Consider the following 18,901-nt stretch of genomic DNA (forward strand, 5'->3'; position numbering starts at 1 on the left):
GATTAAAATACCAACTTTAACTTTTTTTTTTGAAAGAAGTGGTCTCTGTCTACTCCCCTATTTCCCATATTAGTACCTTCATAAAAGTGGGGGTTATTGAAAATAAAGTAATGGGGTGGGGGCCAAACAAACAAGAAAGAGGGAGAGGGAGAGAGAGGGAAATGACCACTCTGCAGTCGGTGTTGATTTTGGAAGCAGAATATGTGCCTCACAACTCTTAGCAAATACCCCTGCTCCGGGGGCCAGGTGGGTGGCCAGCTGTTAGAACAGCCAGCTGAGTTAAAAAACCAATGAGTCTTGGTTCAAGTAAAGTGATTGGTTCAAATGTCAAAGTCATTTGGGGATGTGTATACCCCCTATTGACTCTTTGTTTAAGTGCTACAATGAAGCTCTAGAAGGTCATACGTGTACAAAATGTAACAATTAATGAAAGTTTACTTTGAGCCCTGGCTGGTGTGGCTCAGTGGATGAATGCCAGCCTGGGAATCAAAGGGTTGCTGGTACGATTCACAGTCAGGGCCCATGCCTGGGTTGTGGGCAGGTTCCTAAGTAGGGGGCATAGGAGAGGCAACCACACAATGATGTTTCTCTCCCTCTTTCCCCCCTACCACCCCCTTTCTAAAAATAAAGAAATAAAGTTTTTAAAAAATGCAAAAAAAAAAAAGGTTTATTTTTAGTAGAGTTTTTAACACACTATAAATGTTCATTAATGATAGGATATAGCAACCTGTGAACACACATTGTAAGTCCATGAAGCAGCAGTAGAGATGTAGATGTAGAGAGACCTATCTGTCTTTGCAGTGAAATGATTCATGTAGCTTAAGCTTTCAACATGATTTTATATTTTCAAAATAACATAGTGTATACAGACCAAAAAAAAAAGTAGGGTTTTTTCCTTTATGTTTTCACTTTACTATCACCTCATTAAGTGGGAAAAAAAAAAACATGTCTGTAACTCTGTATAAATTGCATGACCCTGGAAAGAAATATTTTAGCAATTGTATAGTAAGAGTTAAATAAAAAGTTTATTTTAATGATCTTTAATATAATTCAGGCTTTTCAAAGCATCATTGTTTTGGGATATACTGGAGATTAATAGAGACTTCTAAAATACCTATGCACCCAGATGAGTAAGTGATTTGCAGTCATTTGGGAATTTTGACATTCCAAGAATTGAAGAATTTATAACAATCCCTCTCCTCATGGGAACACTATTTGTTTGAAGAAGAATGAGGAGGAGGGGTAGGGGGAGGGAGAGGAGGAGGAGCGGTGGAGAATGAGAGGGGGAAGTAGTAATGACTTTCAACTACTTTTACATTGAAATTTGAGGAAAACGGAAAGACACCTTTCAAGATGATGAGAGGGCTCTGGCAATCCAGAGATGGGATTTGGGGCTAGACTGTGCCAGGCTTGTGAGAGGTGATTAGTCAATACTTACTGAATTTGGTGAGCCTTCTATGGAGTGGAGATTAATAAACAGGGTTTAGCTTAACTTCGGTCACGGAGACCTTCATAAACATTCTCTGTGTTAGGAGACTAAGTTTTTTGGACATAGATTTTTGGTGGCTGTCGCCAGAGGAAATTTGGAAGACCCCTCAGTGAAGAAGGACTACGTGATTGTAAGGTATGATCACTCTTTCCCATAGCCCAGAATAATTCTACCACAACGCTGCCTCTGCCGTTCAGTAGAGCAGTTTTTTGGAAGAAATGGAATCTTTAAGTTTCCATGCAAATTGTCTGTAAAGTTTTTAATGTGTTTTCAGAGCACTTCAAAAATGCAAAGTGTTTGAGTAATCGGAGATGACAGCAAAAGTATGTGCAGGCTGACCTTATGAAGATATCTTTTGTCACTTCCATACTTGGAGAGAGGGTAGTGGCTCACCCGAGACGACCTTCAGACAATCTGAAGCCCAGTAACTGCCCAGATAAGAGATTCCTTGTCCCCTGCAAACTAATCTCAGAACATTCCCTTCTTATGCCAAAGAAGGTACTAGGAAAACATGGAAGTGGAACAGGAACAGAAAACTAGACTCCAAAACTGAACTGGCAAAACCAGAATCAACATAAGGGAAGGACACCTTTGCCTGTTGTTTGAAGGGGTGCCGGTCATCAAGCAGTAGCTGTAGTTGATTGCTTTCTGTGGGGTGCCATCATTTTGACCATAAAGACAGAATTGGTCTAATGAGTAGTTGATCATGAAACACTGCTACTTTCCTGCACATGAGTATGACTACCAGAGAATCAGGAAGGTTTATTTTAAGTATGGGTATGTTTTTTTAAGTGTACAATTCTATAGTGTATCATCCGTATATCGCATGTGCACCCATCACCTAAGTCTTGTCTCCCTCTGTCATCCACATCATTCCACCACCACCCCACCCCTTCCCCTGTGGTAGCCACCATAGTGTCATCTCCATCTACAAGTTTGTTTGTTACTGCTTGCTCATTTGCTGCTCTGTTTTACATCTTCCATAAGAGTGAAATCATGTAGTCATTGTCCTTTTTTTACATGATACTCTCAAGATCCATCCATGTTGTCTCAAATGGTAGTATTTCATCCTTTGTTACACAGCTGAAATTTATTCCATTGTGTATATGTGCCATATCCTCTTTACCCATCACCAGGCCTTGGCTACTATGAATAGTGCTGCAGTGAACGTAGGGGTACATATCTTTATGAATAAATGTTTTCATGTTTTTCAGCAAGATCCCCAGAAGAGGGACTGCTGAGTAGTATGGTAGCTCCAGTCTTAATTTTTTGAGAAATGGATATGGTTTTTAGTGCTGGTAGTAATACAACCTTAGGACAGTGGTTCTCTAATATAAGTGTATAAGGATCAGCTGGGGATATTGTGAGAGGCCTTCTGGGACTCCACTCCCAGGAATTCTGGTTCTGAAGGTCTGGGTCCTCACACAGTCATTTGAAGCAAACTTATTCTGAGGCATGCTAGCCTACACCACACTTTAAGATATCCTGTATTATTGAAAATAATTACAATGAAAAATGAACTATTTATTAAAAAAGATAATCTGTATTACATTTCATAAGGGATATATTTGTCTAATCACCATGTTGTACACTCAAAATGAATATAACACTGTATGTCAAATATAAAAATAATTTTTTTAAAAAAGATACCTGGATTATGAGCATCTTCTTCAATTAAAGCCATCTGACATCTGAAATGCTGCCATTACTTAAGCACTTGCACTGGGCTTAGCTATTGAGAACATAGGATTCCATTTTTTTAAAAGGACAACTTCATACAGCTCTACATCATTTCTAGGCACAAAAAAATTGAAAAGAAATAAAAATAACTCAATAAAAAATTTATTTTTAACCAATGGATTTAGAAGACAAGCTCTCCTAAATTGTTATATAAGCTGTAGTCAAGCAAAATGATAGGTCATTTAAAAATTAATTAGCTGTTAAAAAAAGGTTTACTTGATGAAATTAAAATTGCATCACCACTAAAAATTTTAAATGTAATGAGAAACACCAAAAGCCAAATACCATAATTTCCAAATACCTCTCTCCCAACATTTAATAACTGAAAGATTAGTAAACACAAAAAAATCAAGATTAACTGGTTTCATAAGAAATATACAGTTTGCAAAGCAACATCACAACTAAGACACATAAGTTATTGAGAATAGAAAGTGTTTATCTCAAATCATAAAAGTTGATACAGAAGTCAATAATTATTCTAATTTTCAAAAATAATTTCAGCATGCATCTTTGCAGTGACAGGTCAGTGTTTCATAGACTCCAGTATTTTTTCCTGGACAAGATGAAATATTATTTTAACCAAATGCAGGTTTTAGCCAATCAATTTAAGCAATTGTTTGTTGTTTATGGGTACTTTGGAATGCAGGAGTCTAGGATCAGTGTCTGTGTAGAGTGTGGTGGAAGAGGAGGAAGGTAAAAAGAGAAAAGGCCAAATGGGGGAATGTTAGCATTTAACAGAATAACAAACAGGGAAAGCACTTGAGCTAGGAATTCAGACCAGCCAGTGGGAAATCTTGAGCCGGGGCGTGAAGAAATTTCAATGAGATGAATACTGGGAGTGACAGTTAACCAGTCAGATATTGCCTCTTTACACAATCCCTTTTGGGTGGTGGAGGCAAACACATGGATCAGACAGACCCAAAGCTTGGACTTTCCCCAGAGGGTCACTTCAGGTGTCTGGATTTCAGGTAGGTGATCAGGAGCATGTTCCTTTACCTCTCCAAGCCTCAGCCTTTTCTCCTGTCAGATGAATACAGGAATCCCCACCTCATTCACTGCCTGGCGGATTAAAGGTTACTTACCTACACAGAGTGCCAAGCATATGAAAGTCTTAACCCATCAGGGCTGTCATTGTTATGAATTCTCTTTTGTGTAAACACCCCTTATTCCCATGGGGTACTTTGTAAAGGGCAGGCTCAATGCCTAATTATTAGAGCCCCAGAGGCTCAGGTTTGGAAGAATGTCAAAGGCCGTATCTATTCCAAGCTCTCTGCCTTCCTCCAGCACCAGGTCAGAACCTCTGAGAGTTCAAAGCAGGCTAACAATTTGGCACCTTCCTAGTTGATATTCCCTGAACAGTGGTTCAGCATTCATACAGGAATTTAAAAATTAGAATAATAGCGAAAAGTGTATTTTCCACTTCTCATACTTGGTAACCTTGCTTTGGGCAAGCCTTTTAGCATAGTTTTGCAACCTATCACTTGAATGATCAAGATTAACTCCTTTGGGAGTTGTTATAGAATTACAAAAGAGTCAAAGTCTCTTTTGTGGCTGACATTACAACATGAGTATTAACTCATCAATAATTAATATTATATGATGAGTTAATAAGTCTCTGCATCTTAATATTTGCATGCCAGTATATTTAGATTTTGCTTGGCATCCAAAAACTAGGCAGAGTGGGTGGGGTGATTTATTTTTAAAGCAAATCTTAATACCATGTATGCTTTTTAAAGATTAATTTCTTACATCCAAGTGAGGTTATGTCTTGGTAATGTTCTTCCCTGCGGCCACTAAAACAGATAAAATGATCCTTAAGGTTCTGTGAGACCAAGTTTTATAATGGACAAGGATCCCAACAGCTTGATTTTGCTGAGAGAGTCCTCATGGTTAATTAATGTCCACAGCCATGATGGCCACTGACAGCTGAGGTCAGACATGACCTGCAGAAACACAGGCTAAAGAACGGGAAGAACTGTGCAATTAACTAAATGTTCAGGGTATAGCTAACAAAACTCAGTTGTTCTGGACAGCCAAACCATTTTCTTCACAATTGCTGAAAGCTGTGTAGGTAGGATCCACAGACAATCGTCTCCCTTCTCCATTTCATTTTGCTTGTCTAAACATTGCATAAATAACTACTTGATAAACTCAGTATTGATGCTGGCCCATGAACAAACAGACAAGAGCGACTGCTTTTAAAATTTGTGAATCCAATATAAATAGTAATCAAACCCCAAAGGAGAATGCTTTAAAATGTTCCTGTTTAAAACTCAGTCACATTTAACTTGCCTAATTTCAACCCACACAATTATGGAGCTTAATACAAAAACATTCTTGGTCTATATTTAAAGGAAAGTGACATTTGACAAATGATTCAAGTATTAAGTTTAAAAATATACTCTGCCTAAATTATGGTTTTCATAGACATTGTCTAGATCCATTATTTGCAGGATTAACTCTCTTCCCTAAGACAGCACATATACATGAACGAACAGTCACACGCAACACAAATGCTAGAAAACATAGTCTGAGAACATACTATGAAAAAAATCACTTTGTCAGGGTAAATAAACTTGAGTAGTTAATAGGAAACCATTACTTTAAATTGAAGTATCTCTCAAAGACACACAAGAAGACATGGACCACCTGCCTCACAAATGGAACATGCTAAAATAGACATAATTCATGAAGGGTCTCTGAGCCATGTCATGGCAGCCAAATGGTATAAATTCCTCAGATGCCAAACCTGTTTAAAATAGCAGAAAATGTCATGAACTGAGTGAAGGGGAGGAAGAGAAGAAAGAAGTCTCATATTTAAAAAGTCTATTTTTTTTTCTAGTTGCTTTATAACCTAAGAGAAAATTTAAAGCTCTTCATAAACTATAACTGAAAAAAATTAAAAAAGAAATCCATTTGTTAAACAAAGGAAAACTTAGACAACTGGGCTGTCATTTAGATCACAGTGGCCCTACTGTAACCACATTAATTTTGGACCACACAAATTGACTAAAGGTACTTGGTGGTTGTGTCTAATAATGTGAGTATTTAAGAAAAGTACAAGGAAAGAAGGTGGGAAAAATAAAAAACAACAAGTAGAATATTTTACAAAACTGAAAAATGATACATTAGTTTTGTGAAAAAATCTAATTTACATAATTTCACTTTTGCACTGTTCAAAGAATTTTTTTGATCTTCAAATTAACTTGCTTTTGAAAATCAGCTTTATTGAAATATAATTCACATATCATTCACTTAAAGTATATATTTCAATCATTTCTACTGAGTTGTACAACCATCATCTCAGTTAATTTTAGAACATTTTTATCCCCCCAAAATGAACCTCATACCTATTAGCAGTAACTCTTCATTTCTCCAAATCCCCAGCCCTAGAAAACCACTAATCTATTTTCTGTCTCTATAGATGTGCCTAATCTGGATATTTCATATAAATGGAATCATACAATATGTGTTTTTTTGTGATTGGCTTCTTTCCCTTAGCACAATATTTTCAAGGTCCATCCATATTGTAATAGGTATCAGAACTTCATTCCTTTTTATGGCCAAATAATATTTACAGCTATAAATTTTCCTCTTAAGTAGTGCTTTAGCTGCATCCAATAAAGTTTTAGCATGTTGTATTGTCATTGTCATTAATTTCAAAGTATTTTGTTTTTCTTTATAATTTCTTCTTTGACACACTGATTATTTAGGAGTGTATTGTTTCATTCTTACCTAATTATCAATTTCCCATATTTCTTTTGTTATTGTCATCCAACTTAATTCCATTGTCAACATAGAACATAACTTGTCTCATTTCAATTGTTTTAAACTCATTGAGACTTTTATATGGCCTAGTGTATTTTCTTTCCCAGAGAATACTCCACATGCATTTGCAAAGACACATTCTGCTGTTGCTGGATGAAGTGCTTTATAGATATCTGTTAGGTCTAGTTGGTTTATACTGTTCTGCACATCTTATATTTCTTGGTTGGTATCCTATGTCTATGGAAAATAGTGTGTTGCAATCTCTAGCTATTGTTGAATTTTCTATTTCTCATTTCAATCTATTCATTTTTGCTTTATATAATTTGGGATTATGTTATTGTTCTCTAGATTTTAAAAAATAGTCCCCCCAGATTTGCTGGTATATTCTTACCTAAATTCTTATAGGTGATTTTCAGAAAGTTTTATATTATAAGAGACTTTTGAGATTTTTTTAAAGATCAATCCTTGTTATTAAACAACAGTACAAATTAGGTTGATTTACCTTTTTTATAATACAAATATAATGGAAGCTTAGTTTATTACTTTGCAGAATGGATGTACTACTGATATTAACTCCAACACATTTATAAGGAAAATATTTTAACTGTTTTGCATAGTTTTCAAAAACCATTAGACATTTTAGGAATGAAGTATGTTCATCTATGAACAACTGATATCTTAATTATGATTCACCCATATTTATTCATTAAAGTGTTTATATATTATACCAAGGTAGTTCACCTGGAATAAAGTGACACTTTGGCACTTCTTAACTTTTAAAACCTAAATTTTTATACAAGACCTGAAACCTACTCACTCTTAACCTAGACAAGTTGTTTTGGCTTTGTCTGTCTTGTTTTCGTCAACTGTAGAAATAGTGTTTAGAAATAATACTACCTATTTTCCTAGTTCATAATGATACTAATAGGTAAAAAGTGCTAATACATGGGACATTTTGAAAATTGTACTTAACACATTTTTATAACTACAGATCTTACATGAAAAGAAACTAATTCATCACACAGAAAAAAACCAGTCAGCATTTGCAGAAGACAATATGCAGGTCACTTCTACAACTCCTGGAGGCAGAGGCGGAGGCAGTGTGAACGGGTGCGCCCTTCTGGGGTTGCCTGTCACTGACTTTTACTAAGCACCAAGGCCAGGTGGTTCTCTGCTCTTTGCCTATCATTTAATGCTCACAATCATATGTGGAATTTATTTTCTCCCCATTTTACAGATGAGCTAACTGAGGGCTTCAGAGATTGAGAAACTCAACCCAGGGTCACACAGCAACCTGAGTCAGGCCTCGACCACAGAAGATTAGAGCTTCTGCTAACTCTTTCAACTGCATTACCTTCCCAAAGGCTGCACGACAGCTTCTCTTTTGAACCAATAAATTCCTTTTAATGGCCAACATTAGAATCAAAACATAAGGAATAGGAAGACCTTAAAGACTTTTTATTTATATTAAAATAAGGTATTTTTCACCTATAAGACTGGCAAAGGTTAAAGAATTGATAATACCTAGTTTGGGTGAGTAGGAAGGAAAATACGCACTATTAACATTTCCAGTGTATATACTCATACTTTTTGGGAGGGCAATTTGGCAGTAACTGCCACAGTATAACATGTGAAGACAGAGAGTCCTGGACTGATGTAGTTGTTGACAGGATCTAGTGTTGAAAATACATGTTGGAGCTGAAACGGGAAGCTGAAAAGTGTCTAAAAGCTTCCAGGAAAGAGGAGGAAAAATAGCACTCACCCACAAAGATCAGGAGCCAGAACTGTATCAGCTTTCTCACGACATGGGAAGCTTAGCGATAACAAAACTATGCCTTCAGAATCCTGACAAAAAACAGTATCTATTCTAAAATTCTATACCTTGCTAAACTATTAATTGGGTATGAGGGTGGAGTGAAAATATTTTTAGAAGTTTTTACACATGCAAGTACTCAAAAAAATTTCCCTCGCCACCTTACCCTTTTCTGGGAAGCTGCCTTGCTCCAAATGATGAAATTAAAGAAAAGAAAACATGGATACTGCTATTTTCACTAGTCTTGTGGAACTATTTGACTTTATAGATTATGTGCACATAAAAGTTGTTGAAATTTTTTTTAAATACTTACCCTTTAAAAAAAGATGAATTCTCATTGAGAACTGGTTGAGAATTATTTGGTAGCATGAACTGGAATATCAATTAATTCTAGTTTGGAATGTTTAGTATTTACTTTATAAAGTGAGTATAAAAAGAGGCCAAGAGTTTTAATACAAATTTTCTTTTATTTTTGTATTGCTAGCGATGAGTACTTGTAAACTAGCCTTTTAAAAAAGGCTCCACATAAATGGTTACACCGTGGCATCACTGGTATACACCTTTTGGAAAACGAAACAAGGAACAGAGCTCATTATAGGAGTAGGTTTCTGTGGCTTGGTTAAAAAGAATCCAGTGTCAGTATCATACATGGATGCAAAAGTGCTGCGTGTCAAGTTTAGTGCACTCTGGAAACTACTAAATGACTGATCATGACAAAGACATTGACAATGAAGATTCAAATGAATGGTTCAAATAATATTGTTTCATAAAATGAGTAGTAAAAATGCATTACTAAATATATTTCATGTAATATATAACTTTAAATGAATATGCAAACTAAATTAAATATTCTAAGTAAAATAAAAAGAAAATAAGTTAGTTATCAAACTGTTTTCCCAAAACTTTCATTTTCATTAAGGTGAAAATGAAAGCAAGATGAACTTGACTGTCATTCTTCAAAAGCCAAAGCTGGACTGGATTAGGAGTAAAGGGGAGAAAACTGTATTTGAACAATGATTAAAAAATAATAATAATAATTAAAAAAAAAAGCCAAAGCTCTAACTTACTCCTATTTGTATCACATGCCCATCTAAGAAAGTCCTCCTTCCTCTCTATCATGTCACCTGTTTCTGTCCTTTAGAGCTTCTATTGCTATCTTTTATTTTGGCGTTTATTTACTGGTTTGTACACTTAAAAGTCTTATCTCCCTGAAGAGAATGTAAACCCAGTGAAAGCAGGGAACTTGCTATCTTGGTCACAACTGAGTGGATCCTAAATGATACCCAATTCCTCCCAGATCATAGGCATATAGTCAAAATTAAATACATAAGAAGTGGATGAATGAGCACCAGGTAGACCCAGTTAAAAAATGTGCATTAATTAAATCTTCCTCACAAATTTGAGGTCACCTTCTGACCAGAAGGAAAAGTGCCTTCTTTCCAAACAATTCCACAAGTAATACAGTTTATGGTGCTCACTAGTGTTGAAACCTTTCTACACACTGGATAGAATCATAGTAGAGTTGTAGCTTTTAGTAGCCTTTGTCCTGTAAGAAAATTCTCAAGAGTTTATGTAACAATCTTAGTTACAGAGAAATGTGGTTCACGAAGCAGATTTGGCACGACAGAGGAAATAAAGGAAACGCGATAACGGGGTGGGTGGAGCTACGTATTCAAAAGCGCAGTCACTGGTTTACTACATTGACCTCGATGGGACGTTTTGCTAGAGTATCACTTTTGAGCCAGATTAATTCTAGTTTCACTTTACCTGGAACTCTTTGATGGCTCCACAATGACTACAGAAAAGACCAAAATCTGCATCACATAATATGAGACATGAGACCTTCCATAATCTGTTTGGTTTCCTCTCTCCAAGTGTCTGGTTTCTCTCTCTCTGACCAGGCTCCAGCTCACGCAAACAGTGTCCAGTTCCCTGAATAAGCCAGGCTGTTCACACAATGTTTCTCTCGCCCTGCTCTCTGCTTGGGAAGCCCACCCCTCCTGGGCCACTCCATGGCCTTTACATGTTGGTTAAGACTCCGGAAACTTTTCTAGTCCCCTCCTCAAGAAGTAACCAATGCCTCGTTCAAGGGCAGCCTTCCACCCTCACTTACGGACTTCGTGTAGGACCTCCTCCATGGCTATGCCTAAAACTGCATTTCCCACCACTCTCCGCACTGTTTGGTCCAGGCACGCCGGCCTGCTTGCAGTTCCTTCACACCTCCGTTCTCATTTCCCAGGAATGAAATATTTTCTGCCAGGTGTTTACATGGTGCGCTCCCTACTCCATTCAAATCTACTCAAATGTCACCTCTGAGAGATGTTGTCTTTGATCACTCTAACCAAAAAAGTAGTTTCTCTCCTCGTTGTCTAAACAGCATTACCACCCCCTGCCCAACCTCTAGCCCCTTACCTTACCTTTCTCTTTGGAGTACTGATCTAATATTCTATTATATAACTGTTAATGCATCTGTCTTCCCTTCTAGGAATGTAACCTCTGTAAGGATTGGTTTTTGTTCACTACTATAAATATTTGTGAATGAATGAATCAATGACACCTGAGAGAATTTATTATGCATTGGCTTAGGACTTCTACCCTCCCCTTGCTAGACAGCAGGGGCTGTATTCTGGTCTCCTTAGTTCCTTCCTGGCAAAGTAACTTCTTAATACTCCTTGTGTGACTGAATGATGTCAAGTATAAATTACCTGTAACCACAGTTCCCAACAAAGGCACTCTGAGTCCATGCTTACTACATAAACTGAAGAATACAATTATATTTCCACAATCTGTTTATTGGAAAATCTTGGGACCAGATGAACTTCAAAATTTAGAGTTGTTCACTACTTAACACCCCTAGCAGTGTTTGGGGCAGTACCATGTCGTCAAATACATTAATAGCTTTGCAATAAAATGTGTGAAGAGTCCTACGAAGTGTGATAATTAATGCTCCAGTAACTTCTTCTGTCAACTGAGTTATCAAGATAAACTTGAAGAATTTGGGATTTGGAATTGGGGCTGAAGGCTAGAGATATGTACTAGCATATGGAAATCTGTGAAGAACCTCTGTGCTAAAATAAGTTCCCCACATTCCAAGCCCTGGCTGGTGTGGCTCAGTGGATTGAGTGCTGCTGGCCTGCAAAGCAAAGGGTCGCCAGTTCAATTCCCAGTCAGGGCACATGCCTGGGTTGTGGGCCAGGTCCCTAGTAGGGGGTGTGTGAGAGGCAACCACACACTGATGTTTCTCTCCCTCTCTTTCTCCTCTCTCTAAAAATATACAATCTTAAAAAAAGTTTCCCACATTCCAGAAGGCTAAAAATCACTGATTTAATGCATTAGTTAAAACTTCTATTTTCTTTTCAGTATAGCTAACATTAATGAAGCATTTGTTATGTGTCAGCCTCGGGCTAATCTCTCTCTTTTTTAAAGATTTTATTTATTTATTTTTAGACAGAAGGGAAAGGTAGGGAGAAAGAGAGGGAGAGAAACATCAATGTGTGGTTGCCTCTTGCATGCCCCCCACCGGAGGCCTGGTCCACAACCCAGGCATGTGCCCTGACTGGGAACTGAACCAGCGACCTTTTGGTTCGCAGGCCCAGGCTCAATCCACTGAGCTACACCAGCCAGGCTTAATCTCTTTAAATATGCAGGTGAAAACTACTATTTGTCCCATTTTATGAGTGAGGAAACTAGGGTTTAGTGAGAGGGCTAGTGACTTGCCTGCACAGCTGGTCAGTGGCTGAGCTGGACCCAGACTGAAGCTGACTCACAATCAGAAGCTGTGCTCGGGACTACCAGACATTTCTGACTTCATGCGGTTCAAGATAAAAATTCTTCCTTCTTCCCAAGTTCCCTCATGACACTAAGACAAAGGAAAGTTTCTGTAATTCAAGTAAATGTAAAAATCCTCAGGCTACAAGTCCCTCGTTGTTAAAAAAAAAGGGGGGGGGGCTGGCTCTCTGTAGACAACATTTAACTGATATTTGTTTTAACAGAATAATTTACTTCCTTAGCTGAACCAATGTTTTAAACATTGCTAATGACAGATCAAGTGGTTCCAGATAATTAACAAAATTATTTAGTCACATCGACCTGCCCTGATTTCTTTTGCAGAACCATGACCCAAGGTGTGCTATTCCCTGGCAAATAAGTAGGAATGGTAGAAAAGAGCAACTTTTTTAAAAAGGCACTATCATAGATAATACGTAGATTTCTATACCTGCCTTTTTCAAGAACACCTTAGTTGTTTGAATTTTTTAAAGCCTGGTGGAAGTTGATAAAATATATTTGTGATGACCAAATTCTGAAACTCTTTTGGAGTTACCCAGTATAGTAGCGATTTTGGGAATAAGGAGTTAATTATATAAGAATAAGAAAACTATTTTAAAAAGTCCTGCATAGAGCTACAGCGTCAATTGAAGACACAGTGTTTCGGACTTTGCCGTACTCACGGGACGGCTTCCATCTACGAAATGCAGAGTAGCAAACATGCAACACACGTCCATTTCATGGGACAAAAGCACGAAAGGTGAACATGAAGATTAGGAAATGAAAATAACATATACACTAAAAAATCACAACAGAAACAGGCTTTATTTCAACCAGACAAGTGAATACTTCAATTAACATCAACTTTGAGCCTTGATATGGAAACTAAAGGGGTGCTCAGAAGGCAGAGAAGGAAAGCTTCCTCATGGAGCAACGCCCTTGCAAAATCCCTTTTGACAAGACGCTCAATTCACACTATTAATTAGTTCTTAATTGTTAGGTCGAATGTGTTTCAATGTCCATGTAGATTCACATTTGAAAGTTACTCATCAGTTCCAATGATGTCTTTAAAAAAAAAATACGTACCAGCATCATAATTTTTTTTTAATTTTAGCAACTAGGACTGAAACATCATTTTTAGTTTAAAATATTTGAAATGAAAAAATTTATTATTATTTAAGATGACATGTTACAAAGCTCCTAGGCATATACATGTACAAAACAAAAAGTACTACCTGATACCTCAATCCACGACTCCCCCTAAATCTCCCAATGGGAGCAGTTAATCTCCCGGGAGATGGTGTTCTGTGAATGCCAATGTCTCGCACCAGGGTTTGCTGCCCTTCATATGCTGTGCATAAATGAGGACATTTCATCATAGGGCAGATTCATGAGGGATATGACCAAATTGCATATAATTTTCAACTTTTGCCAGACTCCTTACATTAATGAACACTTTCAGAGTTTCCCCTTCCAGGGCACTTTTGAGAGCTTTAGGTCTCATGGTTAACTTTGTATTGAGTTGGACAGCACCTTGATTAATCTGAACAACTACAGTGAAGGAAGGCATGGCGGCGAAGGGGAGTCATCTGAGGACAGGAACGGGGGAAGACTCTTTCTCCATAAGACATTCAAACAGAAAAAAAAACAAGACAATAAAAGATACACAAACACAAACGAAATAGTGTTCACAGTAAAACATGCTAGATTTGTAGTTTCATCTGAAACCAACAGCAAATCATGAAACGTCATGAAAAATATAAGTAAAGGTAAAATCTCCTAGAGTAATTACTAAACGAATTTAAAATTACCACACTGATCAGTAAACCCCAGAAGAAGTATAAACAGCACTTAAATTTTCAGGTCCTTCTTAAACATCATACAACTTTGCAAAGTTAATGCATAAAATTGGTAAGTTTGGCCACGCTGCACAAAATGTTGTTTTTTCTTAAAAATACAGTATACAGAAAAAAACTCTTGTATTTCCCATTTTGAATCATAAGCTCAAAACTCAAGAGTAAAAGATCAGCTAGAAGGATTTTAGGTTATTTACAAATCTAGCAGGTACATCTGCCATGAATGGCTTGGCTTCCGTCCCACAGCAGCTTCCACCTTTTCCAGCAGCGGCTCTCAGGTCTCTGCCCCATCTGCGGCTCCTCCCTACTGGTCATCGGTCATTTTGAACAGTTCCAACAGTGCCCCAACAGCTCCAAAGTAACCCTACAAAAACAATGGGAAAACTGTATAACTGCCTCCTAACTGAGCCAAATACCTATGGTTTTTAGTAACTCTCAGAATGCTGCCCCCTAATGGTGTAGTTGAGAAAAATTTAAAACCTTTACTCTGCCATGAGACACAGTGGAATAATAATAATAATGCAACTTATTGAATATGGATTTGTTTACACATATTAAATAAGTTAACTGATGTAAAGTGCTTACAAAACTGGCACACAGTGAGTTCTACAGAAGTGCCATGTATTGTTGGTATTATAAGATTTATTTTATTTTTTTTATGTGCCCCAGGCATGAAACAGCTCTGGCCACTAACATAGGCATCAGGCTAAGATAAATAGTCCAAGAGAATCTGGACTTAGGGTTGCCAGAGAAAAGGTGGATAAATGCCATGTAAAATAAGTTTGTCCCATATTTTTAATCAGTAAATATGGCAACACTAGCTGGACTAAAACAGTGGTTTTCATTTTTCATTTTAACTATTTTTTAAAGTTGAGGTGACTTTTTCTTTTTCAAATAAAATCTTATGTGGAAAATCAGTAAGTAAGCAGATAAAAAGGGAGCTGCTCTGCTTGGGGGAGGGAAAGTGAAAATTATGGAACTCCATTCCCCTCACCAGGCAAGAAGGCAAGAAGTTATATTGCTTCATGCCTTAAGCTTGCTTTTTAAAAAAAGAAAGAAAAGAAAACAGGCTTTCTTTGGTATTAATTTCTATCATTGGGCCTTAACTATTTAGTATTTAAGTTCTTATTGTTTTACGCTTTAATGAAAACAAAATAGGAGCTTCAAGAGCTCTAAATAACTAAAAATCCATCAGCAACTTTTCAAATAAATTATTCAGTTTGACAATGAGAAAAATGCAACAGGAGTTATTCATTACAATGGAAATTGGTGATACCACTTCCCTCACCATTTTTTCTGCTGCAATATACCCAAGTGATTAGGTACCTCCTGTGATCAACAGCTGCTCCCTACTACAGTGCTGAATTTAGAGGTAGGGATAGAGAAGGTGGCAAGAGGGGTGCCCCTCACGCGCTCTCAGAAACCTCTGACGGGCACTAGTGTGTAAACTCGATGCAAGGGACTCTGAATTAACCAACACTGTCCATTTCCTCCGTAAACAGGCTGGCTGACGTCCATGTACACCAGTTGATCAGGCCATGCAGCTCCTCTCATAGCCTAAAGGCTTCCATGCCAACACCAATTGAGTTGTTTATTTGCCAAAAGTCAGCTGTGTTTATCCTCACATTTACTTATGACAATTTAATTGTTAGTGTAATAATCTAACTTAATTTTATGCCAACTTGACTAATAAAGAGAATATAAAATGGTCACTTCTATAAAAATCCAGTAAAATTCTTGAAAAAGATTGAAAAACGTAGTTAATACTAAAATCTGTTATGAGATAAGAGAGTAAATCTTAAAAATTCTCATCAGAAGGAAGAATTATCTTTGTAACAATGTGTGGTGATGAATAACTAAACTCACTATGGTCATCATTTTGTAATATATACATATATCAAATCTTTATGTTTTAAAGTGCTTGAAAAAAAGAAGAAAAAAGGCTTTCTTCAGGATTAATTTCTATCATTGGGCCTTAACTATTTAGTAGGCCTAAAACTTATACAATGTTACAGCTTTTAAAAAATCTTCCCAGTATTTTTTTCCATTATCACTTAGTCCCGGTATAGCCCCCTCCCCTCGGCAATCATCACACTGTTGTCCATGTCCCTGAGTCCTTTTATGTCAACTGTATCTTAACAAAATTGGAACCAAAACAAAACAAAGATTAAAACAGGTAGTCACAAACTTAGCTCTTCAGACAGGTGCCACACACGAAACCCAGAGGGGGACACCTACAGTTCTACAACCAAACTGCTTATAAGTATCTTTAACTTCTTGATCCACTTTAAAGAAACAAACCAGAAATCAAAAAAAAAGTGAATATGAAAACAATTATGAAAAACAAGACAACTACAGAGTTCCAATAAGTAGAACTCATGCCCCAAAACTGGCCTTGGTCTGACAACAAAAAAAATGGTGAGTGAATGAACATTTGCACATTTGTGTTACAATAAAATGATTAGAGTAGAAAGATGCTTTTTAATGAGCAATTACCAGCCCTCACTGTTGGATAAGAGAGGTTCCATTTTAAATATTGTTCTTCTTTATCCTCTGCATAATAAATGCAGATTAAGAGACCCCTCATATGCTAGACAAACTGGAACTTACCTCATGTTCCAAAAACAGAGCTTTTAGCTGTCCTTTGGACCAAAAATCCATGGCATATGCTAGTAGCTTCATGGAGACCATATTGATTCTGAGAAAATTCCCGACAAACACAACTCTGTCAATATTCTGGAACAACAACAAAACAAAAGAACATAATTGAGCCATGGCATAGAACAATGGCAATTAGCAAAGACCCAATGTTCCATACATCACTGTACTCCCCAAACCTTGCAAAGTAAATTTCTTTATTAAACATGGAATTATTTTAGCGTTTCCAAGATGAAGTGGAGCAAACCTTGTAGTACTTTGCACGAGAAGAAGATAGTGAGACTTTGTTTGGAGGCAGAGACTGACACCGGGTTTATCTGCAGGGATCGCTAAGTTGCCTTAAGTCTGATAAGAAATTCATCTCCCAACATTCATACATAAAATTGTAACTGGAGTTTTAGTTCAGCTAAACTGGCTTGTGCGTTTCTTCAATCCTCCAAACTTCTGACTATAAAATATTATTACAACCAACTCATAAATAAAATGGCCATGGCATGGGTTATTTCTAATGTATTTGCTCAGTTTGCTCTGTGCCAAACACTGGGAACAAAAAGAAACAATATTCTTTACCTTTAGAGTATGTGGGGGAATATCCTGTCTGGTCCATACGTAGGCTAAAATACAGTAACAAAGGATACATTTGTATTTTTGTTGTCACAGATACAGTCTGGTGTTCTGGACACCACACAGCACTGGGCTGGGCCTGTCTATCTGCAGAGGCTGCCACCGCTCACTCCCTGAGCCAGGTGCTATGGTCACTCATATCATGGGGAAGAGTCTTGGAAGCTGCTATTATTTTCTGTTCAGTCTATCAAGAGTAACAGAGTTTTGGAACATCACCTTTTGACTGTCTCAAATTTTAACAATGCATGTTCATGAACCCATTAAGCACTCTGAAAAAATTTCCATGGGTAGAGGGGTGGGAGGTTGTACTAGTAAATTTCCACAAGTAAGAACTGTAACCACAGACCACCCAGACTGAGAGGTGGCAAAGAACACTCAAAGTGAGAAACTCGGATTAAAAAGGAATTTAATTAAATTTGGGAGTTTCACCTTTTACCCCAAAACAAGGGGGTGGGTCCAAGGTAGGACTTGCTCAAAACCCCAGTCCTGCATTCCTTAGGTAGAAAGCCAGAGGAATAATAGAAGTGGTATTAAAAGCTGATGGACATTCCTTATTTCAAACAAATCTCAGGTAAGCAAAAAGTATAAATGTTAAATTAAAAGAGAGAAAAGAAAGAAGAGATGAGAAGAAAACGGGAGGATTCTTTTTATAGAAAGTGTCATACTCAGAATTCATTAAAAAAGGCATATATTTACTTTAAAAACTCATTTATTCTGAAGGACCCAAGAACAAATCCAAATGGAAAGCAATTATCATAAAATATTTTCAGTACATATAACATAAAATGTATTATCTACCTACAAATCAATAAGGAGAGATCAACAACTCGGCAGGAAAATGCGCGAAGAGGACTGAAACGGACAGCCTGCACACACTCACAAAGGGAGAAATGCTTGCGGCTATTAAACAGATTTAAAAAATGCTCAGCCTCACTTATAATATGATACAAATTAAAACCAAAATAAGGTAGCATTTTTTACCCAGGAGATGGAAAAAAATAAAAAGGTTTGATAACCCTATGTGGAGAAACTTATACTCTATAGTGGGAAATTAATTAGAACCATCGCTATCTGTCAAAATTACAATCAACATATCTTTGCCTCAGCAATTTCTCTTCCAGGAATTTATCCTATATGTATAATTCCATGTGTGCAAAATGGTGCCTGTGTGTACATGTATATATTCAC

At 37.1% G+C, this 18,901-nt stretch overlaps 1 protein-coding gene across 5 annotated transcripts in view; it reads right to left on the reverse strand.

The window, feature by feature from the left end:
* Positions 1 to 13,381: 13,381 nt before the first annotated feature.
* The window catches only part of PANK1 (pantothenate kinase 1), a 55,515-nt gene continuing 49,995 nt past the window's right edge, over positions 13,382 to 18,901 (reverse strand). For all 5 annotated transcript variants that reach the window (XM_045854329.1, XM_045854330.1, XM_045854331.1 and 2 more), the window contains 2 exons: positions 17,042 to 17,167; positions 13,382 to 14,795 (listed from right to left, as the gene is read on the reverse strand). In XM_045854329.1, the coding sequence (XP_045710285.1) occupies positions 14,736 to 14,795; positions 17,042 to 17,167 (186 nt within the window). In that variant the 3' untranslated portion in view covers positions 13,382 to 14,735. The remainder of the gene's footprint in view (positions 14,796 to 17,041; positions 17,168 to 18,901) is intronic.

This window comes from Phyllostomus hastatus, unplaced genomic scaffold, assembly GCF_019186645.2.
Source record: "Phyllostomus hastatus isolate PE091 unplaced genomic scaffold, TTU_PhHast_1.1 phas_scaffold_1066, whole genome shotgun sequence".
Classification (NCBI taxonomy): Eukaryota; Metazoa; Chordata; class Mammalia; order Chiroptera; family Phyllostomidae; genus Phyllostomus; species Phyllostomus hastatus.